This window comes from Xenopus laevis, chromosome 6L, assembly GCF_017654675.1.
Source record: "Xenopus laevis strain J_2021 chromosome 6L, Xenopus_laevis_v10.1, whole genome shotgun sequence".
Lineage (NCBI taxonomy): Eukaryota > Metazoa > Chordata > Amphibia > Anura > Pipidae > Xenopus > Xenopus laevis.
In genome coordinates, this window is record NC_054381.1 from 164,022,694 (window position 1) to 164,049,850 (window position 27,157).

General features: G+C 44.3%; 1 protein-coding gene across 2 annotated transcripts; it reads left to right on the forward strand.

Moving 5' to 3' along the window:
• The first annotated feature begins 5,477 nt into the window (after positions 1-5,477).
• grina.L (glutamate receptor, ionotropic, N-methyl D-aspartate-associated protein 1 (glutamate binding) L homeolog) lies at positions 5,478-26,683 on the forward strand. 2 transcript variants are annotated; one of them, XM_018266265.2, is made up of 7 exons: positions 5,478-6,046; positions 9,389-9,866; positions 13,027-13,151; positions 14,149-14,349; positions 21,171-21,299; positions 23,956-24,099; positions 25,638-26,683. In XM_018266265.2, exons 2-7 carry the CDS (start codon positions 9,479-9,481, stop codon positions 25,785-25,787), a joined length of 1,137 nt encoding a protein of 378 aa, XP_018121754.1. In that variant the 5' UTR covers positions 5,478-6,046; positions 9,389-9,478; the 3' UTR covers positions 25,788-26,683. The 2 variants fall into 2 exon arrangements, with proteins under 2 accessions (XP_018121754.1, NP_001080331.1); NM_001086862.1 differs by lacking the exon at positions 5,478-6,046 and having other exon boundaries at positions 9,396-9,866; positions 25,638-26,678.
• The last annotated feature ends 474 nt before the right edge of the window (positions 26,684-27,157 follow it).

The window sequence follows — 27,157 nt, forward strand, 5'->3', positions numbered from 1 at the left end:
AATTGGTGGTCCATTGAATAGAGAGGGGTTTTACTTCTTTTCATTTCTATAACACATTATTTTGGTAATCACACCTCTTTCGTTCGGAAAACGTATTGCTTTTTTAGGAAGGTACACTGAACAATTCTTTCTTTATAACTCTGAGTATCACTCATGTATTATAAGGGATAATGTACCCCCTACTGTAAATGATAAGGATATTAGAAGTCACTGAGGGGTTGTTCTGTGACCATATAAAGGCACAAGGCTGCAGGCTGAGTTATACAGGGAACTCTGAGTATCACTCATGTATTATAAGGGATAATGTACCCCCTACTGTAAATGATAAGGATATTAGAAGTTACTGAGGGGTTGTTCTGTGACCATATAAAGGCACAAGGCTGCAGGCTGAGTTATACAGGGAACTCTGAGTATCACTCATGTATTATAAGGGATAATGTACCCCCTACTGTAAATGATAAGGATATTAGAAGTCACTGAGGGGTTGTTCTGTGACCATATAAAGGCACAAGGCTGCAGGCTGAGTTATACAGGGAACTCTGAGTATCACTCATGTATTATAAGGGATAATGTACCCCCTACTGTAAATGATAAGGATATTAGAAGTCACTGAGAGGTTGTTCTGTGACCATATAAAGGCACAAGGCTGCAGGCTGAGTTATACAGGGAACTCTGAGTATCACTCATGTTATACAGTAGAAAAGAGGTCCCTGCCCCATACAGCTTACAATCAAGGGGTCTATTTATTATGCAGTGTGAGAAGTGGAGTGAAGCATTACTGGTGATATTGCCTATAGCAACCAATTAGATAACAGTTAGATAACAAAAGCAAAGATCTAATTGGTTGCTATGGACAACATCACCAGTAATGCTTCACTCCACTTCTCACACTGCATAATAAAGAGACCCCCAAATGTATAAAATGAAAGCAAACATTTGATTGGTTCCATGGGTTAGTGTCCAGGTGTAATTTGCCCAGTCTTTAAATGCACTTTATGGAGAAGTTCTGTCCCAATAGAAATGATATAAATGCTAAAGGGCTCATTTATATCTGGAGATGGACTGAGAAAATCTCAATTTCGGAAGCATCTGCAATGTTTTCCCCACAATGCACTGCGTGTGCAATAGGGATGCTAATGTGCAAGTGCATCTGATTCATGAAAATGGAACAATTGTACATACACTTTGCATAAATCAGGTGTAGTTGCACAACATTTCACAGTCTGGCTGGTGTCATTATTTCTGGTGTTCCCTCACATCAGTGAATGATGTCTGGCCAGATTCTTTAGGTGGAACTGCACTGTGGCTTTAATTTGTGGCACCCAGGGAGCCTGGAGCTGCAGCCGGGTCAGGAGGTGACAGTTTTGTAGGTCAGGAGGGGACAGTTTTGTAGGTCAGGAGGGGACAGTTTTGTAGGTCAGGAGGTGACAGTAGCTCCTGAGTTTATACAGTGCTGGGTGTCAGCAGGCCCCAAGTTTGTGTTTGCATTGAATGTAATTATACAGAAGTGCACGGAGCACATTGGCACACCAGTTCCTTTACTGAAAGTGATTTTAGGTGCAACTCAATGTGGGAAGAGCACAAGTTGCCCAGTGCATGTGCCTATGTAACAAGCCCTTATGTGTGATATGTGATATGATCAGGTTAGCCTTAATAATAACTTGTCAAAGTAAAAAGGCAGCGACATTCAGGAAACTTTAAACAGAAATCCGCCTGTTTTATTCACAAGGGAGTTTTCAGTAACTTGTAATAAAAGTAACTTACAGATTTTGTTCATGAATTAGAACAACCTGCTCCACTGGCCGCCTGCAATACCGGAAAATAGAGCTGGCACTACTCCGGTACCCCAAAAATATGATCAAATTAAGTAGAATCCAGGAGTCTCAACAGTTTCGTGTCCACACAGGACACTTAATCATAGGCCTATGGTTAAGTGTCCTGTGTGGACACGAAACGCGTCAGGCTTTTATTTTTTATACAAGATGCAATAAAACTTTTTTGTACTACTTTACCAATATTTTGAGACTCCTGGATTCTACTTAATTTGATCATATTTTTGGGGTACCGGAGTAGTGCCAGCTCTATTTTCCGGTATTGTATGTATTTTCTCCCATTGCTGAGGGTTTGGAGCATGAGCACCCGGACCCCATATGGAAAGAGGTTAGCTTCCTTATATACTTTTTTCAATGTCTTTGCTTTTTATTAGTTTGTTCCATGTATAACCACTGGCCGCCTGGCCTTACTCATTGCAGCACTTTTACCCTACTTAGTGTACTTAGTCCGTATATCCCTCTACAACAGAGTTTTTTGCACACAACTCCACACTTACCATGTACCTCACTGACTCCGACTTCCCCTGGGCTGTTCCCCTCCCCAAGGTAAGACTCTTCACTCCCAGCACCTGCAGTAGCTGATTCAATACACTCAGCCTCTGTTATTCTTCCCATGTGCTGCGTCTCGTAGAGCATTCTGGGAGATATGTTCCTTCCCTCTAGTGTTGCCCCAGACACTGTGTCATAAATGGTAATACATCTGGAATGGTAATGAATTTGCCCCAAGGGGATAATGTTGGAAATGGTCAGGTAAATGGCAAATATATCAGAGCTCAGTCTGAATAACCAACAGAAACGTTGTCTCTCCACATAAATGATTACAATTAACCTAAAAAAATATTTACAGTTACAAATATTTTATAACTCTACAATGTTATTACCACCATAGCAATGGTGCTTCATTATGGCTTCCCTCTGGTCTGCAGTCCCCACTCCTCACACTCCTCTGTCTCTTCCCCAGGCTTCTCTCTCCTCTGTCTCTTCCCCAGGCTCCTCTCTCCTCTGTCTCTTCCCCAGGCTTCTCTCTCCTCGGTCTCTTCCCCAGGCTCCTCTCTCCTCTGTCTCTTCCCCAGGCTCCTCTCTCCTCTGTCTCTTCCCCAGGCTCCTCTCTCCTCTGTCTCTTCCCCAGGCTTCTCTCTCCTCTGTCTCTTCCCCAGGCTTCTCTCTCCCTCTGTCTCTTCCCCAGGCTTCCCTCTGGTCTGCAGTCCCCACTCCTCACACTCCTCTGTCTCTTCCCCAGGCTCCTCTCTCCTCTGTCTCTTCCCCAGGCTTCTCTCTCCTCTGTCTCTTCCCCAGGCTTCTCTCTCCTCTGTCTTTTCCCCAGGCTTCTCTCTCCTCTGTCTCTTCCCAGGCTCCTCTCTCCTCTGTCTCTTCCCCAGGCTCCTCTCTCCTCTGTCTCTTCCCCAGGCTTCTCTCTCCTCTGTCTCTTCCCCAGGCTCCTCTCTCCTCTGTCTCTTCCCCAGGCTCCTCTCTCTCCTCTGTCTCTTCCCCAGGCTTCTCTCTCCTCTGTCTCTTCCCCAGGCTCCTCTCTCCTCTGTCTCTTCCCCAGGCTCCTCTCTCCTCTGTCTCTCCTCCAGGCACTAATATAATTACACACACTTATAAACTTATACGTATATATAGATAAATACACACATATAATTACACACAGACTTATGTAAAGTGAAATAGAGACAGGTCACTGCTTCCCTCTGGTCTGCAGTCCCCACTCCTCACACTCCTCTGTCTCTTCCCCAGGCTTCTCTCTCCTCTGTCTCTTCCCCAGGCTCCTCTCTCCTCTGTCTCTTCCCCAGGCTTCTCTCTCCTCTGTCTCTTCCCCAGGCTCCTCTCTCCTCTGTCTCTTCCCCAGGCTCCTCTCTCCTCTGTCTCTTCCCCAGGCTCCTCTCTCCTCTGTCTCTTCCCCAGGCTTCTCTCTCCTCTGTCTCTTCCCCAGGCTTCTCTCTCCCTCTGTCTCTTCCCCAGGCTTCCCTCTGGTCTGCAGTCCCCACTCCTCTGTCTCTTCCCCAGGCTCCTCTCTCCTCTGTCTCTTCCCCAGGCTCCTCTCTCCTCTGTCTCTTCCCCAGGCTCCTCTCTCCTCTGTCTCTTCCCCAGGCTTATCTCTCCTCTGTCTCTTCCCCAGGCTTCTCTCTCCCTCTGTCTCTTCCCCAGGCTTCCCTCTGGTCTGCAGTCCCCACTCCTCACACTCCTCTGTCTCTTCCCCAGGCTCCTCTCTCCTCTGTCTCTTCCCCAGGCTTCTCTCTCCTCTGTCTTTTCCCCAGGCTTCTCTCTCCTCTGTCTCTTCCCCAGGCTCCTCTCTCCTCTGTCTCTTCCCCAGGCTTCTCTCTCCTCTGTCTCTTCCCCAGGCTCCTCTCTCCTCTGTCTCTTCCCCAGGCTCCTCTCTCTCTTCCCCAGGCTTCTCTCTCCTCTGTCTCTTCCCCAGGCTCCTCTCTCCTCTGTCTCTCCTCCAGGCTCCTCTCTCCTCTGTCTCTCCTCCAGGCTCCTCTCTCTCCTCTGTCTCTTCCCCAGGCTTCTCTCTCCTCTGTCTCTTCCCCAGGCTCCTCTCTCCTCTGTCTCTTCCCCAGGCTTCTCTCTCCTCTGTCTCTTCCCCAGGCTTCTCTCTCCTCTGTCTCTTCCCCAGGCTTCTCTCTCCTCTGTCTCTCCTCCAGGCTCCTCTCTCCTCTGTCTCTTCCCCAGGCTTCTCTCTACTCTGTCTCTTCCCCAGGCTTCTCTCTCCTCTGTCTCTTCCCCAGGCTTCTCTCTCCTCTGTCTCTCCTCCAGGCTCCTCTCTCCTCTGTCTCTTCCCAGGCTTCTCTCTCCTCTGTCTCTTCCCCAGGCTCCTCTCTCCTCTGTCTCTTCCCCAGGCTTCTCTCTCCTCTGTCTCTTCCCCAGGCTTCTCTCTCCTCTGTCTCTTCCCCAGGCTTCTCTCTCCTCTGTCTCTCCTCCAGGCTCCTCTCTCCTCTGTCTCTTCCCCAGGCTTCTCTCTCCTCTGTCTCTTCCCCAGGCTTCTCTCTCCTCTGTCTCTTCCCCAGGCTTCTCTCTCCTCTGTCTCTTCCCCAGGCTTCTCTCTACTCTGTCTCTTCCCCAGGCTTCTCTCTCCTCTGTCTCTTCCCCAGGCTTCTCTCTCCTCTGTCTCTCCTCCAGGCTCCTCTCTCCTCTGTCTCTTCCCCAGGCTTCTCTCTCCTCTGTCTCTTCCCCAGGCTCCTCTCTCCTCTGTCTCTTCCCCAGGCTTCTCTCTCCTCTGTCTCTTCCCCAGGCTTCTCTCTCCTCTGTCTCTTCCCCAGGCTCCTCTCTCCTCTGTCTCTTCCCCAGGCTTCTCTCTCCTCTGTCTCTTCCCCAGGCTCCTCTCTCCTCTGTCTCTTCCCCAGGCTTCTCTCTCCTCTGTCTCTTCCCCAGGCTTCTCTCTCCTCTGTCTCTCCTCCAGGCTCCTCTCTCCTCTGTCTCTTCCCCAGGCTCCTCTCTCCTCTGTCTCTCCTCCAGGCACTAATATAATTACACACACTTATAAACTTATACGTATATATAGATAAATACACACATATAATTACACACAGACTTATGTAAAGTGAAATAGAGACAGGTCACTGCTCAGAGATATTTATTAGTGACACTTCAAGTTCTTATAAAGGAAACAAAATAAAGACAAAAGTCCCTCTATTGGGCCAGACACGAGCTCACCCTAAAACAACATGAGCTACAGATGTAAATAAAAGCGTAAGTAACGTGTAACAGTTACAAGTTATAAATATAATCCAACATTAAGATACAAAAATAGTCCTGCGGGTTTTTCCTTTTTAACGACTTTCTTAGCATCCCGGATATGACGTCAGAGGCAGTACCACTGAGGGTATCAATGCGCCAGGTTGAAGCGAGTTCTGGCTGAACAGGATGTACCAACTGCTTCCGGCTGTGCCATTACATTGCCCGTAGTTAATGGTTACACGGCCAGAGCAAAAGTACAAAGGGAAGCGCAATACAAACATTACGGTACCGCTTGTTCCTATGTGAGAGGCGCTAACACTCCTCCCTCTGTCCCAGTAACCCATTACTCCGAGCTGGAAGGAACCGGGAATTTCCCTCTAGTCACGTGCCTGTGACTCGGCAGCTCCAGCGCGTGACGCAGAGACTGAGAGGAGGGGGCGGGGCGTGAGAGATTGAGGAGATAGAGAAGAGGATTAGCTGCAGACTCTGCTTCTGATCATTTTCCTGCTTCGCTTTCGGCCTCTCGGGACACTGAGGTGAGTATTGGTGCGGGACTAGAGTGTCAGCTCCTGTGGCCAAGGGAAGAATTTATATATACGTGACTGGACGGATTTCCCTGTCTGTATCCCGGGAAACTGCACTCGCACCCCAATATGTCTGTCTGACACCTGCACATTCACTCACTCACTCACTCACTGACTGACACTCACTCACTGACACACTCGCTGACTGACTGACACTCACTGACACACTCACTGACACACAGACTGACTGACACTCACTCACTCACTGACACACTCACTCACTCACTGACACACTCACTGACACACTCACTCACTGACACACAGACTGACTGACACTCACTCACTCACTGACACACTCACTCACTCACTGACACACTCACTCACTCACTGACACACTCACTCACTGACACACAGACTGACTGACACACTCAATCACTCACTGACACACTCAATCACTCACTGACACACTCAATCACTCACTGACTCACTCACTGACTCACTCACTCACTGACACACTCACTCACTGACACACTCACTCATAGGCACACTGACACACTCACTCACTGACACACTCACTCACTGACACACTCACTCATAGGCACACTGACACACTCACTGACACATTCACTCACTGACACATTCACTCACTGACACACTCACACACTGACACACTCACTCACTGACACACTCACTCATAGGCACACTGACACACTCACTGACACATTCACTCACTGACACACTCACACACTGACACACTCACTCACTGACACACTCACTCATAGGCACACTGACACACTCACTGACACATTCACTCACTGACACACTCACACACTGACACACTCACTCACTGACACTCACTCATAGGCACACTGACACACTCACTGACACATTCACTCACTGACACACTCACACACTGACACTCACTCACTGACACACTCACTCATAGGCACACTGACACACTCACTGACACATTCACTCACTGACACATTCACTCACTGACACACTCACACACTGACACACTCACTCACTGACACACTCACTCATAGGCACACTGACACACTCACTGACACATTCACTCACTGACACACTCACTCACTGACACACTCACTCACTGACACACTCACTCACTGACACACTCACTCATAGGCACACTGACACACTCACTGACACATTCACTCACTGACACATTCACTCACTGACACACTCACACACTGACACACTCACTCACTGACACACTCACTCATAGGCACACTGACACACTCACTGACACATTCACTCACTGACACACTCACTCACTGACACACTCACTCACTGACACACTCACTCACTGACACACTCACTCATAGGCACACTGACACACTCACTGACACATTCACTCACTGACACATTCACTCACTGACACACACACACTGACACATTCACTCACTGACACACTCACTCACTGACACACTCACTCACTGGAACACTCCCAGTGAGACACACACAGGACAGGCAATGTGTGGGTTGAGGCAAATGCGCTACTGTAAGATGCCATAGATCTTCAGCCAGTTAGACACATACACTAAGTGATGCACAAACACACACACAGCCACTCACATGTACACACTGACACTCACATGTACACACTGACACTCACATGTACACACTGACACTCACATGTACACACTGACACTCACATGTACACACTGACACTCACATGTACACACTGACACTCACATGTACACACTGACACTCACATGTACACACTGACACTCACATGTACACACTGACACTCACATGTACACACTGACACTCACATGTACACACTGACACTCACATTTACACACTGACACACAATAAGGCGGGGGGTATCCGTTTCCCTGCAGGACAGGTCTGTGCAGATGAGGAGAGAGTGGGGCCCTGTGACTGAGGCTTATGGGAAAGTGGCCCTAGAGAAAGTCACAACGAAAAGGTTATTTTACTCCAAATTGCCCTCGACTTTAATGGCAGCCGTTGTCACGTCACTAGTGGGGCAGATTTTGGCCACAGTTTTTGGGCCTGGTCTGTGCTGACATTAAAGCCAATCAATGTTGAAGTGCTTTACCTCTGTGTATTTCCCTTAGGAATCAGGTGCTCAGCAGTAAATTACCCAACCTGCCACTCGTTAGGAAAATCACATAGAAAGTCCACAGCAGTGCGGCACACTGACAAACTGAATTCATTATGATTTGTCACATTTATTGGCTCCAATTCAAGTAGACAAAGGCAACGTTTCAAGGTTTGATAAAGGGCCCTGTGAGGCCCAAACGTTGCCTTTGTCTACTTGAATTGGAGCCAATAAATGTGACAAACATAACGAAATCACTTTGTCGGTGTGCCGCATACAGACTGGGATGGATCACTTGCCCACTGGCACAGAAATGAGCCACACGTTGGTCAGTGCCCCGGAGTCAATAATCTTCCACAACATGTGATCAGGGACCCACACGATATATACGTTTATCAAGGACATGGGTGCGGGTGCTGGAGCCCTAAATCCACCCCACTGCTGCGGTCTCATTTGCTTGGCCTAGTGACATCACTCACTTGTCATTGCCTTTAAATGAGTGATGTCACAGCGTATTTAGTTCATTTAGTATTGGGATGTGACAAAATATTGTGATGTCTCTGCGCTTTATCTGTTTCTTTCTCCCCGTTGTGCAAATTCACACCCACTGAGCTGACACTCAAGTGTGATTGGGCTCAATGAGCAGCGGAACCAGTTCAGCCATGCAGAGAATATGCTCCTTCTGGGAGGGGTGTGAGTGGAACTCTGATATATTGGGGGGCTCAATGGGACAGAGCTTAAAGATCTTTGGCTATAGAAGGGAGGCAATTGTTCTCCAGGAACGTTCCCAGTCATTGGGGGAGAGGGGTAATAGGATTATATCCACTGTATCATGGAGATTGCTGGGGTACTTTATTCCCAGTCATTGGGAGAGAGGGGTTATAGGATTGTATCCACTGTATCATGGACAATACAGGGGTACTTTATTCCCAGTCATTGGGAGAGAGGGGTTATAGGATTGTATCCACTGTATCATGGACAATACAGGGGTACTTTATTCGCAGTCATTGGGGGAGAGGGGTTATAGGATTGTATCCAATGAATCATGGAGAATAAAGGGGTACTTTATTTCTAATCAGGAGGATAATGGGAATAGTATCCATCATACCACTGATGTTACTTGAGTACTTTATACACTGCACTGTATGTGTGAACTCAGTGGGAGACCTTGATGGGGGAGTGTGGCCCTGTGGCTGAGCACTATGGGACTTGTAGTTTACATACACCAGGAAGCAAATAAAAAATCTCTCAATGTTTTTTTTCTCCAGAGACATTGGAATCTTCCCTGTTGGGGCCATTTCTGGCTGTTTCTAAGCCCAGAGATCTTTCATCGGGCCGGTGACTACCATCTGGAGAGGATGTCACATGAAAAGAGCTTCCTGGTTACTGGGGATCCCTACTCCAGCGCCCCATACCCTGTAGGACAGGATCCTGCTCCTCCCCCCACATATGCGCCTGGGCCTTACCCCAATACTGCTTCTTACCCCAATACTGCTTCTTACCCCAATACTGCTCCTTACCCCAATACTGCTCCTTACCCCAATACTGCTCCTTACCCCAATACTGCTCCTTACCCCAATACTGCTCCTTACCCCAGTGATGTTCCATACCCCAATGCAGTTCCTTACCCACAAAATGTCCCAATGGGGCAGCCTCCTTACCCTCCTTACAACCAAGGACCTTATCCCAGTGGGCCCTACCAGCAGCCCCCCTATGGACAGAAGGGCTACTCCTCCCAATCAAGCGGTGAGTTTTAAAGAAGATCAATTGTGTCAGCCTCAGTATATCCCCCCCATCCTCTAAATGTACTGTGCTCCCCAAAAAGTGTGGTTATTGCTTTTTTACCTCTTAAAAATGTCATCAGAGGTACAGAGACATCCTCTCAGATCAGTGTCTAGGCTCAAATGAGAGCAGGGCGTCGGGACATATGAGGGAGGGACTTGGTCTGGGAGCACAGAGAGATGGCGGAGGGACTTGGTCAGGCTGGAAGTACAGAGACATGGGGGAGGGACTTGGTCAGACTGGAAGAACAGAGACATGGGGAGGGATTTGGGGGGAAGGACTTGGTCAGGCTCGGAGCACAGAGACATGGGGGAGGGACTTGGTCTGGGAGCACAGAGACATGGGGGAGGGACTTGGTCAGGCTGGAAGCACAGAGACATGGGGGAGGGACTTGATCAGGCTGGAAGTACAGAGACATGGGGAGGGCCTTGGTCAGGCTGGAAGCACAGAGACGTGGGAGGGACTTGGTCAGGCTGGAAGTACAGAGACATGGGGAGGGACTTGGTCAGGCTGGAAGCACAGAGACATGTGGGAGGGACTTGGTCTGGGAGCACAGAGACGTGGGAGGGACTTGATCAGGCTGGAAGTACAGAGACATGGGGAGGGACTTGGTCAGGCTGGAAGCACAGAGACATGTGGGAGGGACTTGGTGAGGCTGGAAGCACAGAGACGTGGGAGAGACTTGGTCAGGCTGGAAGCACAGAGACATGTGGGAGGGACTTGGTCTGGGAGCACAGAGACGTGGGAGGGACTTGATCAGGCTGGAAGTACAGAGACATGGGGAGGGACTTGGTCAGGCTGGAAGTACAGAGACATCGGGAGGGACTTGGTCAGGCTGGAAGCACAGAGACGTGGGAGAGACTTGGTCTGGGAGCACAGAGACGTGGGAGGGACTTGATCAGGCTGGAAGTACAGAGACATGGGGAGGGACTTGGTCAGGCTGGAAGCACAGAGACATGTGGGAGGGACTTGGTCAGGCTGGAAGTACAGAGACATCGGGAGGGACTTGGTCAGGCTGGAAGCACAGAGACATGTGGGAGGGACTTGGTCAGGCTAGAAGTACAGAGACATCGGGAGGGACTTGGTCAGGCTGGAAGCACAGAGACATGTGGGACGGACTTGGTCAGGCTGGAAGTACAGAGACATCGGGAGGGACTTGGTCAGGCTGGAAGCACAGAGACATGTGGGAGGGACTTGGTCTGGGAGCACAGAGACGTGGGAGGGACTTGATCAGGCTGGAAGCACAGAGACATGTGGGAGGGACTTGGTCAGGCTGGAAGCACAGAGACGTGGGAGAGACTTGGTCAGGCTGGAAGCACAGAGACATGTGGGAGGGACTTGGTCTGGGAGCACAGAGACGTGGGAGGGACTTGATCAGGCTGGAATTACAGAGACATGGGGAGGGACTTGTTCAGGCTGGAAGCACAGAGACATGGGGAGGGACTTGGCTGGGTTGGGAGCACAGAGACATGGGGGAGGGATTTGTTCTGGGAGCACAGACCCATCCAATTAGAGCCATAACTATATGTAACCATATGATCCCAAATTAATATGTGAGCAGAGAATATTACCCAAGTACCAGAGAATACAGTGCAGTGTGGTGCTAATAGAGTGCAAAATGGTGCAAACTACTTCTAAACATGGCTGAAAAGCATCAGAGGGGTGTAAGCATAGCTTGGGGTATGAACCTAGATTCTGATTGGCTATTGGAACATCAGGTGGTTTTTGATCCTCTGTGACTTTTGCTCTTTGCCCCAGTGGAAACACAAGTGAAATTGTATTTAGTACATGTTTTATTGGCTGTTCCTGCTGGACTGTGTTCATTTGTAGCATATGGATTATTGTGATGCTTTAATTTGCACTTTCATTGCAACATGGTGGGTATATTTAGCTGTAGACCTTCTATGGGGCCCTTATGAGCAATTCATAGTGAGTGTTGGGGGGCAGATTGGGGGTTCTCTTCTTGCAGTTTGTTTGCCTTGGACATGACAACCGTGTTGCATATTGTCGTCTCCTGCTGGAATCAGCCAATCAGAGCAGGGGAAATGTGTCAGTGACTCAAAGCAGGATTGAGTTGGGTGTAGGTTGAGGAACTTCTGAAAAAAAACAAGTACAAACAGAACCCACTTTTACTGTTCATTCATCCAGTCTGTGATGGACCTGCACAAGGTTCCTCTCTCTTTAGTTGCCCCCCCCCCCGGTATCCTTCCCTTCCACATTTTCCTGTGCTCCCAGCAAGTAATGTTACTCAACAACACCCCCTCCCTCCCCAGTCCCTGCCATTATATAACTGTTTCCTCTCTGCCATCTCCATCCCGTTCCTTCCAATCCCTGTCCAGCTCATCAATCTTTCCTCCAATGAAATCATCAGCTGACATGTGAGGGTTCAATAATTCAGTGGAGATTCCTCAGCAGGTTCAGATGTGAGAGACGTTTGCTACTGACTCGGCCCCATTCTAACAATACCCATTGCTATAGCCTTGCCCCGCTGACCCCAACACTGACCCCCCCCCCCCCCAGGAAACCGTGAGAGCAGAGATTCCCACCAGCCCTCATATATATTGATAAGGATTGTGCTGGGGATGTGATATGTGAGCAAACATGTAATACACACATACATGTAAATTAACATAGCGCCCCAGTGACACCCAATAATAGCCCACCCAGGAGCCCTTACATTGTCACATGTTCATTGCCTCTCACACGGCCCCCATGGGCACTTCTCATTTTACTGAGAGTCCTCGCTTGATGGCACTGCTGCAGTTCTGCCAGGAGAGACAGAGAAATGCTCCAAATGCAGCTTTGCCCGTTGCTTATTCTCTCTAATAGATTTTCTATAGACCCCCAGTCATTCTGGGACACTATGCCCCCTCCCCCCGTATAAATCTATATGCAGCTGGACTTCAGTTAATAGATTTACTGCTCAGTACTGATGTATAGCTGATTTATATACCCCCTGTATACAGCTCTATGTAACTGGATGTAGAGACAATATAGTTGGACTGAGTGTTGCTCACTGATTTACTCTTATTTCCCAGAATCCTGGCTCTAATCCCATCTCTCTCCCAATTCCATAGCTTCCCATTGTATTCTGTTCTCTGAGTGGTTGTTTTCTATTGGTCAGATTTCGACTCGCCGATACACAGCACCACGTATAATGAAGACGGGCCCCCCTCCTACTGCGACAACCAGGACTTTCCCACCAGCCATTGGGATGATAAAAATATCCGCCGCGCGTTTATTCGGAAGGTGAGTAAAATCATGGGGCGTAGAATAGGCGCTGCCATTCATTGGGGGGTAGATACTTGCTACTCATTTGTGACTATACAGTGTAGCTGCTCCCTGTAAAAACAAAGGGACAGGGAGGACATGGGATGCAGAGGTTTCATTTACAGTTATCTGTATCTCCTCTAGTACTGGGAGGTAGAATGGGAATAAATCATCAATGACTCTCCTGAGCTATCTTATAATAATCTTATAATAATTTACCTTTCTCAGGTTCCACTTGAGTGAAACACATGCTCCCCATACTGACCTTGTATTACACTGTGAGGTATGAGTGCACTTAAAGCCTTCCCCCACATTAACAACTATGATTTAGTGAGGGGGGCAGGCAGAGTGGTGCAAATAGGAGCTTACAGTTAGGCCCATAAAACAGAGACAACTTTTCTCTAATTTTGGTTCTGTACATTATCACAATGAAGTTTAAATGAAACAACTCAGATGCAGTTGAACTGCAGACTTTCAGCTTTAATTCAGTGGGTTGAACAAACTTGGGACAGAAAGGCCACAAACAAAGAGCAAGTGAAAGAAGCGGCTGCAGTAAAGGCCTGGCAGAGCATTAAACAGGAGCAAACCCACAATCTGCTGATGTCCATGAGTTCAACACTTCAGCCTGTCATTGCAGCAAAGGCTTTTCTACCAACTATTAGACATGAACATTTCAGTTTTTCATTTGTCCAATTACTTTTGTGCCCCTGAAATGAAGTGATTGTGTTAAAAAAAGGCTTTAGTTCCTCACATTTTTATACAATCTTTTTGTTCAACCCACTGAATTAGTTCAGTTCAACTGCATCTGAGTTGTTTCATTTTAACTTCCTCATTGTGGTCACATACAGAACCAAAATTAGAAAAAAGTTATGGAGCCAACTGTATATCTATAAAGAGAGAAAATCCAGTTCAGTGCTCCTTCCCTATGTTGTGTGCTGACACTGTACTTACTGTACTTACCTGTCTTTACCCGCAGGTGTTCCTGGTGCTCACGGCTCAGCTCTTGGTCACTTTTGCGTTTGTTGCTGTTTTCACATTTGTGGATGAAGCGAAGTTGTACGTGAGAAGGAACGTGTGGACGTATTATCTCTCGTATGCAATCTTCTTCGTCTCCCTCATCACCCTCAGTTGCTGCGGAGATTTCCGCCGTCGCCATCCTTGGAATCTTGTGGCCCTGGTGAGTATCATGTTCCTGCACTGTCTGACCCGACTACTGCCGCACTACTAAGCCTCGCTTTCATTTTAGCTCTTGCCCGGTGCTGAGGATTTTCTCTTGTTATTTGTCTCTGATTGGTCTCCCTCCCTAACCTGCTCTCCTCTTCCAAAAATACTTCCTCATTCTCCTCTATAAGTGACCATAGTTGTCAAGATTTTTCAACCAATTTTTGTGCAATCTGTCAAATCCATCAAATAATTGTGAGGTGAGGGGGGCACCAAAAATGTAACGAATTTCTTACATCGGTCACAGTGAAATGTATCCATTGTCCAATTGTTTCCTGGGCCAAGCAGGCAGCTCCTCCGTTTCCTCGTTCAGCTATAGACAATATCACTTGTAATGGACAAATGTTACATTTAACAATCGTGTCAAGTCTTACAATAACACACAATCTTGTAAAAATCTTTACATCTGCGGCAACTTCTCCCATAGGGAGAAAGCACAGCAATACCTTTAAATCATTTATTCAACAGAATGTGGCACAAGCTTTCGGTGGTCAATACAAATACCCTTAACAACACGTGACCCATCATGTGATACACTTTAACCCTTCCTTATACAATTCCAACCATCCATTTGTATAACACAGTGAATATATGAATCCCACAGTACATGAAGAAAAAATTCCATTTGGAAAAGTTCATTGCCTGCACTATAACAATAAACACTATCAGTCACGCAAATCAAGATGTTACTTGTATCAATAAATATTGTACCAATTTAAAACACATTATACAATCAATTAGTAACTATTTATGTCAACCTGTATCAATTAATATTGTATCAAGTTAAGACTTCAGACACATTATATAATATGTTATAAAAAACATCTTACCGGTAAATTAAAACCTTTACTAAATCCCATAGGCGAATGGGAGTCGAATCTTTTTATCCATGCTGCTTCACTCTGTAACACCTGTTTCCTTATATTACTTCTCACTGCAGTTCTCTGTTCCAATATAGTCCATTGTTATTGAGCCACGGTATGGTTATTGTAAAAAAAGTGAAAAATTAGGCATACAGTCTTCCTTTATACCGGGTAATACACCAAAATGCATCGATATGTTTGCACGTGTGGTCAGATGTGGCCCCTTGCAGCAGTGGTAAATAATCAGGTTGGAAAAAGGAATAATAATATGTCTAAAATGGAAATGAAAGCTTTACAGGAATTGAAGTCATACACTGATATTATTAATCAATCGGCAGATAAGAGCGGTGCTGTAGTTCTACTAGATCATGATGCCTACATTGTTGAAGCACAGGCAGCTTAGTAATGAGAGCCAATGTAAACTGCTTACATTTAATCCAACTGAATTATTTAAGAAACAAATTGATTATTTTCTTGAAGGGGCAGTGAGAGATCGTCTTATTACACAGAATTGTTTTCGATGCTTACTGTTGAATGGCCGCAAATTCCATATATATATATATTCTGCCCAAAATGTAAAAATCATTGGATAAAGTCCCGGGTAGGCCAATTGTGTCTGGATGTGGATCTATTTTACAAGCGTTCGGTATATATCTAGATGTTATATGTCATCCTATTTTTTCTTTATTACATACCTGTATACAGAATACTACAGATTATTTGGGTAAATTAACAGAAAGTGTCCGGAGAGGAAGTTATTATTATGCTCATTGGATGTATGAGACCTATACTCTACAAATCCACATAGTGAAGGAATTAAATGCATAAGACAATATTTAACAAAATTGGATTTAAAGGGCCATGAAATTAACTTTGCCTGTATTGACAAGGAACTATTTTGTGTTTTTTAAGCAATACAATGATCAACAGGTAGGCTGCGCTAAAGGGCAAATATGGCGCCCCTTTATGCAAATACCTTTATTCATGACTTTGAAAGGAAATTATATAATGAATAACTCCATGTGGAATAAACATATTTTACATTATTGGTGCTACATGGAGAATGTTTTTCTAATTTGGGATGGTACCATAAATCAATTTAATGGTGCCGACTTTGAATGAGATACATAATCCCATTAAATTCACCTCTGTATGGTCTGAAAATGAACTGGCCTTTTTGGATGTTAAAGTATTAAATAATGCAATATCAACTTGAGTACACTATAAACCTACAGATTGTAATACTTTATTAGTGTCATCAAGTTGTGTTTAAATGGCTCCCTCTTGGTCGAATTAGACGCATTACATCCAATGATGGTTTGTTTGAACATGAAGCGAAGGCTTTGGTAAGAAAATGTACACAAACAGGTTATGATCGTAACCAACTTAATGGGGTTAAACAGGAACATAAAATAATGGAACGGAAAAAGTTATTAATGAGAAAGGAGAAAAGGGAGGAAACAAAAATCTCGAATCCCATTTGTTTCATCCTTTGGACGCTTGACGCTGTTTGTTTGTAATTTTGGAGTATACTGAAGATGGATAGAGAAGTGGGGAAATTGTTTAATGAGCGTAAGTTACAGGGTAAATCGATAGGACCGATGGTATCAAATAAAATATTACAGAAAGATTAGAATATTGGATAGTTGGCGCCTCTAATAAATGGTACGTTCAGATGTGGTGAATGAGCACACTGTAATGGTATGAGGGGTTAAACAGTAGCGCATCCTACAGAGGGGTTTCCGATAAGAATAAATGGACATTTTACCTGTAACAGTACAGGAGTTATTTATTGAATAAAATCTCCATGTGGATTGCCCTATGTAAGACAAACAAGTCGATATATAAAAAACTCGATTAAATGAACATAAGAGCAGTATACGGAATTATGTACCTGATATAGAGGAACGTGAGAACAAAAAGGAAAGTATTTCAGAAATGTCAGTGGCCAAATATTTTTTTCATAATAAACATACAGAGTTTCAATTACAATGGACTTTATTGGAATAGGGAACGGCAGTGAGAAGTGATATAAGGAAACAGTTGTTACAGAGTGAAGCAGCATGGATAATAACATTCAGCTCCCTTTTGCCTATCGGAATATATTCAAGTTTTAAGATGTTTTTATAACATATTATATAATGTGTCTGAAGTCTTAACTTGATACAATATTAATTGATACAGGTTGCTAGAAATAGTTTCTAATTAATTGTATAATGTGTCAATATACAATATTTATTGATACAAGTAACATCTTGATTTGCGTGACTGATAGTGTTTATTGTTATATTGCAGGCAATGAACTTTTCCATTTTTACTTCATGTACTGTGGGATTCATATATTCACTGTGTTCTACAAATGAATGGTTGGAATTGTATAAGGAAGGGTTAAAGTGTATCACATGATGGGTCACGTGTCGTTCAGGGTATTTAATGTGATTGTGTTCATTGGATATGTATTGCACCTGTGGAAGGGGTTGACCCCCGAAAGCTTGTGCCACATTCTGCTGAATAAATTATTTAAAGTTATTGCTGTGCTTTCTCCCTATGAGAAATCAAGTATAATGACTGGTTTGGAAGTAGCCTGAGGAGCTGAATGCACCTGAATAAAGTAAGTGGTGTACCAAAGAAATTGTATATTGATATACCTTTACTGTCCTCCTATATTGTCTCTTCTCTTCAATGGGGCAAAGGAAATAGACAGGCTGAAAGTGTTGGAAGGGTTACTGTCTGCTCTCTCTCATTTCTCTACAGAAATAGGGATTGGTAACACTAGATAGGTACCTAATATATAGAGACAAGAGGAAAGTGTTGGAAGGGTTACTGTCTGCTCTCTCTCATTTCCCTACAGAAATAGGGATTGGTAACACTAGATAGGTACCTAATATATAGAGACAAGAGGAAAGTGTTGGAAGGGTTACTGTCTGCTCTCTCTCATTTCTCTACAGAAATAGGGATTGGTAACACTAGATAGGTACCTAATATATAGAGACAAGAGGAGAGTGTTGGAAGGGTTACTGTCTGCTCTCTCTCATTTCCCTACAGAAATAGGGATTGGTAACACTAGATAGGTACCTAATAATATATAGAGACAAGAGGAAAGTGTTGGAAGGGTTACTGTCTGCTCTCTCTCATTTCCCTACAGAAATAGGGATTGGTAACACTGGATAGGTACCTAATAATATATAGAGACAAGAGGAAAGTGTTGGAAGGGTTACTGTCTGCTCTCATTTCCCTACAGAAATAGGGATTGGTAACACTAGATAGGTACCTAATATATAGAGACAAGAGGAGAGTGTTGGAAGGGTTACTGTCTGCTCTCTCTCATTTCCCTACAGAAATAGGGATTGGTAACACTAGATAGGTACCTAATATATAGAGACAAGAGGAAAGTGTTGGAAGGGTTACTGTCTGCTCTCTCTCATTTCCCTACAGAAATAGGGATTGGTAACACTAGATAGGTACCTAATAATATATAGAGACAAGAGGAAAGTGTTGGAAGGGTTACTGTCTGCTCTCTCTCATTTCCCTACAGAAATAGGGATTGGTAACACTGGATAGGTACCTAATAATATATAGAGACAAGAGGAAAGTGTTGGAAGGGTTACTGTCTGCTCTCTCTCATTTCCCTACAGAAATAGGGATTGGTAACACTAGATAGGTACCTAATATATAGAGACAAGAGGAAAGTGTTGGAAGGGTTACTGTCTGCTCTCTCTCATTTCCCTACAGAAATAGGGATTGGTAACACTAGATAGGTACCTAATATATAGAGACAAGAGGAAAGTGTTGGAAGGGTTACTGTCTGCTCTCTCTCATTTCCCTACAGAAATAGGGATTGGTAACACTAGATAGGTACCTAATATATAGAGACAAGAGGAAAGTGTTGGAAGGGTTACTGTCTGCTCTCTCTCATTTCCCTACAGAAATAGGGATTGGTAGTACTAGATAGGTACCTAATATATAGAGACAAGAGGAAAGTGTTGGAAGGGTTACTGTCTGCTCTCTCTCATTTCCCTACAGAAATAGGGATTGGTAACACTAGATAGGTACCTAATATATAGAGACAAGAGGAAAGTGTTGGAAGGGTTACTGTCTGCTCTCTCTCATTTCCCTACAGAAATAGGGATTGGTAACACTAGATAGGTACCTAATATATAGAGACAAGAGGAAAGTGTTGGAAGGGTTACTGTCTGCTCTCTCTCATTTCCCTACAGAAATAGGGATTGGTAGCACTAGATAGGTACCTAATATATAGAGACAAGAGGAAAGTGTTGGAAGGGTTACTGTCTGCTCTCTCTCATTTCCCTACAGAAATAGGGATTGGTAGTACTAGATAGGTACCTAATATATAGAGACAAGAGGAAAGTGTTGGAAGGGTTACTGTCTGCTCTCTCTCATTTCCCTACAGAAATAGGGATTGGTAACACTAGATAGGTACCTAATATATAGAGACAAGAGGAAAGTGTTGGAAGGGTTACTGTCTGCTCTCTCTCATTTCCCTACAGAAATAAGGATTGGTAACACTAGATAGGTACCTAATATATAGAGACAAGAGGAAAGTGTTGGAAGGGTTACTGTCTGCTCTCTCTCATTTCCCTACAGAAATAGGGATTGGTAACACTAGATAGGTACCTAATAATATATAGAGACAAGAGGAAAGTGTTGGAAGGGTTACTGTCTGCTCTCTCTCATTTCCCTACAGAAATAGGGATTGGTAACACTAGATAGGTACCTAATATATAGAGACAAGAGGAAAGTGTTGGAAGGGTTACTGTCTGCTCTCTCTCATTTCCCTACAGAAATAGGGATTGGTAGCACTAGATAGGTACCTAATATATAGAGACAAGAGGAAAGTGTTGGAAGGGTTACTGTCTGCTCTCTCTCATTTCCCTACAGAAATAGGGATTGGTAGCACTAGATAGGTACCTAATATATAGAGACAAGAGGAAAGTGTTGGAAGGGTTACTGTCTGCTCTCTCTCATTTCCCTACAGAAATAGGGATTGGTAACACTAGATAGGTACCTAATATATAGAGACAAGAGGAAAGTGTTGGAAGGGTTACTGTCTGCTCTCTCTCATTTCCCTACAGAAATAGGGATTGGTAACACTAGATAGGTACCTAATATATAGAGACAGAGACAAGAGGAAAGTGTTGGAAGGGTTACTGTCTGCTCTCTCTCATTTCCCTACAGAAATAGGGATTGGTAACACTAGATAGGTACCTAATATATAGAGACAAGAGGAAAGTGTTGGAAGGGTTACTGTCTGCTCTCTCTCATTTCCCTACAGAAATAAGGATTGGTAACACTAGATAGGTACCTAATATATAGAGACAAGAGGAAAGTGTTGGAAGGGTTACTGTCTGCTCTCTCTCATTTCCCTACAGAAATAGGGATTGGTAACACTAGATAGGTACCTAATATATAGAGACAAGAGGAAAGTGTTGGAAGGGTTACTGTCTGCTCTCTCTCATTTCCCTACAGAAATAGGGATTGGTAACACTAGATAGGTACCTAATATATAGAGACAGAGACAAGAGGAAAGTGTTGGAAGGGTTACTGTCTGCTCTCTCTCATTTCCCTACATAAATAGGGATTGGTAACACTAGATAGGTACCTAATATATAGAGACAAGAGGAAAGTGTTGGAAGGGTTACTGTCTGCTCTCTCTCATTTCCCTACATAAATAGGGATTGGTAACACTAGATAGGTACCTAATATATAGAGACAAGAGGAAAGTGTTGGAAGGGTTACTGTCTGCTCTGATAACACTACATAGGAGTATATGAATATGTATTTACTGCCCAGGGCAAATGTGTTGGTAAGTGCTAGTCACTCGCATGGGTGCCAGGAGGATAGTAGGGGGCGTGTCTCTGTATATTGTCCCGTATGTGACACTCTTTCCTTTCAGTCCATCCTGACGCTCAGCCTGTCGTACATGGTGGGAATGATCGCCAGTTTTTACGACACGGATGCGGTGATCATGGCCATTGGGATTACGGCGGGCGTTTGCTTCACCGTCGTCCTGTTCTCCATGCAGGTAAGTCCTTGCTGTGCCCACAGAATAATCACAGACTTGATGTGTGAGAAATAAAACTTGTTTTTATCTGACATCTGATTGGACAGCACGATTGGTTCCATCCTATCATACCACGTTATGGGACACGACCAGAGATCCATGCGGTCTCCCATCTTGGAAAATACAAAAAGGACCTTAAAGGGGAACTGTGGTGAAAATGAAATATAATCATTTACCAATTCTGACCTGTTTCTGAAACAATCAAGTTAATTTTCACTCTCCCCATTCCTCTGTTCATACAGGGGTCACAGTCTGATTCTGAATGACAGTTGGGTCCAGTACTAACCCTTTTGCCTAGAAGCTGTAGACATCATGTCTCTCTACATGCAGAATTTGTGCCAGAGTCAGTTTATTTGTTAGATCTGATAGAAAACACACCCAATATATCTTTTAGGGGGGCTCGAACTGTCAATAACAATTTGACCCCCAACACCTGCATGAAGACAGAATGAAGAGAAGCAGATGCTGAGGATGAAGATAAACAGGATTATTTCAGAAACAGTCCAACATTTGGAATTGATTATATTTAAGTTTCTAAGAAAGTGTGGGGAAGCTTAGATTTACATTTCTTATGATAGTTCCCCTAAAGAAACACCCGATGTATGAAGTGCTGGGCTCTCTATATAGTTCAAATAAAAACATCTCACAAACATGGAGTACGACCTCACAATCCTTACTGTTCTCCATATGTTCCTTCCTTCCTAGAGTTCCACTGATTAACCCTTCAGTTCTCAGTACATTCCTTCCTTCCTTCCCAGAGTTCCACTGATTAACCCTTCTGTTCTCATATATTCCTTCCTTCCTTGAGTTCCACTGATTAACCCTTCTGTTCTCATTACATTCCTTCCTTCCTTGAGTTCCACTGATTAACCCTTCTGTTCTCATACATTCCTTCCTTGAGTTCCACTGATTAACCCTTCTGTTCTCATACATTCCTTCCTTGAGTTCCACTGATTAACCCTTCTGTTCTCATTACATTCCTTCCTTCCCAGAGTTCCACTGATTAACCCTTCTGTTCTCATTACATTCCTTCCTTCCTAGAGTTCCACTGATTAACCCTTCTGTTCTCATACATTCCTTCCTTCCCAGAGTTCCACTGATTAACCCTTCTATTCTCATTACATTCCTTCCTTCCTAGAGTTCCACTGATTAACCCTTCTGTTCTCATACATTCCTTCCTTGAGTTCCACTGATTAACCCTTCTGTTCTCATTACATTCCTTCCTTCCCAGAGTTCCACTGATTAACCCTTCTGTTCTCATTACATTCCTTCCTTCCTAGAGTTCCACTGATTAACCCTTCTGTTCTCATACATTCCTTCCTTCCCAGAGTTCCACTGATTAACCCTTCTATTCTCATTACATTCCTTCCTTCCTAGAGTTCCACTGATTAACCCTTCTGTTCTCATACATTCCTTCCTTGAGTTCCACTGATTAACCCTTCTGTTCTCATTACATTCCTTCCTTCCCAGAGTTCCACTGATTAACCCTTCTGTTCTCATACATTCCTTCCTTCCCAGAGTTCCACTGATTAACCCTTCTGTTCTCATTACATTCCTTCCTTCCTAGAGTTCCACTGATTAACCCTTCTGTTCTCATACATTCCTTCCTTCCTAGAGTTCCACTGATTAACCCTTCAGTTCTCATATATTCCTTCCTTCCCAGAGTTCCACTGATTAACCCTTCTGTTCTCATACATTCCTTCCTTCCCAGAGTTCCACTGATTAACCCTTCTGTTCTCATTACATTCCTTCCTTCCTAGAGTTCCACTGATTAACCCTTCTGTTCTCATACATTCCTTCCTTCCTTGAGTTCCACTGATTAACCCTTCTGTTCTCATATATTCCTTCCTTCCTTGAGTTCCACTGATTAACCCTTCTGTTCTCATTACATTCCTTCCTTCCCAGAGTTCCACTGATTAACCCTTCTGTTCTCATACATTCCTTCCTTGAGTTCCACTGATTAACCCTTCTGTTCTCATACATTCCTTCCTTCCCAGAGTTCCACTGATTAACCCTTCTGTTCTCATACATTCCTTCCTTCCCAGAGTTCCACTGATTAACCCTTCTGTTCTCATTACATTCCTTCCTTCCCAGAGTTCCACTGATTAACCCTTCTGTTCTCATTACATTCCTTCCTTCCCAGAGTTCCACTGATTAACCCTTCTGTTCTCATTACATTCCTTCCTTCCCAGAGTTCCACTGATTAACCCTTCTGTTCTCATTACATTCCTTCCTTCCTAGAGTTCCACTGATTAACCCTTCTGTTCTCATACATTCCTTCCTTCCCAGAGTTCCACTGATTAACCCTTCTGTTCTCATACATTCCTTCCTTCCTAGAGTTCCACTGATTAACCCTTCTATTCTCATTACATTCCTTCCTTCCTAGAGTTCCACTGATTAACCCTTCTGTTCTCATACATTCCTTCCTTGAGTTCCACTGATTAACCCTTCTGTTCACATTACACCCCTCAGTTCCACGCTGTACTGACTGTTATCCCATGAGATATTCTGATCATGTAGCTTATCCCCATTAGAAAGGGTTTGTTGCTTGAGTTCAGCCGTGTATCTTGGTGGATAAAATAATATAATCAGTTGACTGAGCCGTGTGTCATTGCAGACAAAGTATGATTTCACGTCGTGTATGGGGGTCCTGCTGGTGAGCCTCATTGTGCTGCTCATCTTCTCCATTCTGTGCATCTTTATCCGGAACAAGATCCTGCAGATTGTCTATGCCTCCCTGGGTGCCCTGCTCTTCACATGTGTGAGTACCTACCTCCCTATAGTAACTACTCTATGTCTGATATGGGCTGGAATATTCCAGTGAGAGCTTTCTGGGGCCATAGTAGTGATTGAGCACCTGGTTATGTGGCATGCTACAGGCTGCAGTCACTACACAAAGTGTAAATACAGATATAGGATCTGTTATCCAGAATACTTGGGATCTGGGCTTTTCCAGATAAGAGATCTTTCCGTCATTTGGTTCTCCATAACTGAAGTCTGATAAGTGAATTCTCCTAAGAAGATGCTTTTACCACCAATAGGGATTCATGCAGCTTAGCTGGGATCAAGTACAAGTTCTCTTTTATTATCAATGCCTCCCTGTAATTCTGAGCTTTCTGGGTAAGGGGTTTTTGGGTAAGGGATCCCTTACCTGTATGTGGGAGAGAGGAGGGTTTGTATAGTGTATAGACTGGCAGGGGAGGATAAGGAAGAAGGAAGCACGAGCTGAATCTCACACAGACACTGGGATATTGGGATATGGAATTGTAGCTGTAAAACAAGGATTTGTAGGGTTTCCAATAGGATTTCACTGATGACTGAGTAATGCTGCTTGTCTCACTGCACCCCCTCTAACAGACACAATGTTGCAGTTCAGGGGTCTGTGTGAATGAAAAAGGGGGCTGCTTTAATATCAATTCAGGCCAAATGGAGGGGGGGGGCTCTTCCTTACCAGTTAGGTCTGTTTTGAATCCGGCTCTACAAACCCTTCATTTACTTCCCATGATAGAAGCCCATGCACCCCCTGTTCTTTAATTTGTCCAACCCAAAGGGGTTAATAGGAAGTTGCCCCTGTGCTTCTGGGATGGACCCCTAGACCCCAAGAGCATTAGTGAGGCTGGGCCCTGATGTTGGGGAACAGGCTGGAAGTCGGGGTTCACATTCATCCCAGAGGGGGTTCAGTTGGGTTGAGGTCAGGGCTCTGTGCAGTCAGGCTCTTCCCATTGTGTATGGACCTTAGACCTTGGGGGGCATTATCAGGACTGACACTGAATATAGTCTCTGGCATTATAACTTCACAGCCCCCATCCCACTCTATAGTAACAGCAGCCCCCCAATTGCCACAATCCACTGACTGATTGTGCTGAAACATGAAAGGCAAAGCTCACCCCAACTATTCCACAAACTAGGAAACACGGAATTGTCAGGAGTGTACTTGTACCCTGTAGCCTTGACCCAAAACATGGAAACTAATTCTTTATTATGTACTTGGGAGCTGGTGCTGGGAGTTGCTTTAAGGGGGGGGGGATAAGTTGCTGGGAGTTGCTGCAAGGAGGGGGATAAGTTGCTGGGAGTTGCTGCAAGGAGGGGGATAAGTTGCTGGGAGTTGCTGCAAGGAGGGGGATAAGTTGCTGGGAGTTGCTGCAAGGAGGGGGATAAGTTGCTGGGAGTTGCTGCAAGGAGGGGGATAAGTTGCTGTAAGAAGGGGGGATAAGTTGCTGGGAGTTGCTGCAAGGAGGCAATGAGAAGGGCCAGGAATGTGCAATAAGAAATGCTTCTGATTTTGTCTTTCTCCCATAGTTCCTGGCTGTGGACACTCAGATGATTTTGGGGAACAAGCAGTTGTCTCTGAGCCCCGAGGAATATATATTTGCGGCTCTCAATCTCTACACGGATATCATCAATATCTTCCTCTACATCCTGGCCATTATTGGAAAGGCGAAGGAATAATCCCCTGGATATTGGGACCTGTCCATTCCCTTAACCACTACGTTCATTAGCTCCATGCTGATTGGATCTTTCTCTAGCAGTAATTGTGCCCCGCCCCTTCCCCCAGCTCTACCCCTGGGGTATCAAACACCCACTAACTACACTGGGACCCAAGGCTTTCTCTTCTCTTTGTATCTGTGTAGTTGTTACATTATTTATGCTACGGACAAATAAAGAACCAAACACACACTTATATATACACTTATATACACTTACAGTATATACACACACTTATACACACTTATATACACACACTTATATACACTTATATATACACACTTATATACACACACAGTTACACTTATATACACAGACACTTACACACTTACACAAACAGACACTTACACACAGTTACACTTATACAAACACACACAGACACTTACACAAGAATCCCTGAATGTGAATGCATTTGTCTGGCTTCTCCCACCCTACTGCACGGCGCAGGGATATAGTGGTGCAGAGCATGGCTTGGGCGGAACCAGTGGAGGAACATCTGACATTGTCTGTTACAGTCTAGAACCCTCCGCTCATTGTCGGCTGACTTTATCATTCAGCACCAGCCATAGAGTGGACTTTGTATTGCTCCTGTAGTGCTGCACCTTGAATATAAATATATATATATATATACTGTATTAGTGCACATCTATTGTGTAGAAGAGGCTCATGGGGAGTGTATTAATCTCCCTTCTGCTTATTGGTTAATAGTGCAGTGTGATGTGTGTTCTGCACTTAAGGGTTAATTCCTTGTCTGTGAATGTACAGTATTAACCATTGCTCTGGCCAGTATCTGTCCTACTGCTCCCCATGTCTGTCTTCATTGCACGGAAATCTACAATACATGTATGTACGAAACAAAATGGTCTCTTTTTTGTTATTTTCTTTATTTATATTTGAATTATTGTGTTTTCTATTACTGATAGTGTAACCAATCACAACTTGTCTTTCCCCATAACTGATTCCTTCTTTCCCTTTATCAGCTTAGTCGCTCTTCTCTGTACTTTCTCTATTTCATTACTGTCCCTTATATATTTATATATAGTGATCATATCCCCTTATATATTTATATATAGTGATCATATCCCCCTTAAATATTTATATATAGTGATCATATCCCCTTATATAGTTATATATAGTGATCATATCCCCTTATATATTTATATATAGTGATCATATCCCCCTTATATATTTATATATAGTGATCATATCCCCTTATATATTTATATATAGTGATCATATCCCCTTATATATTTATATATAGTGAACATATCCCCTTATATATTTATATATAGTGATCCTATCCCCCTTATATATTTATATATAGTGATCATATC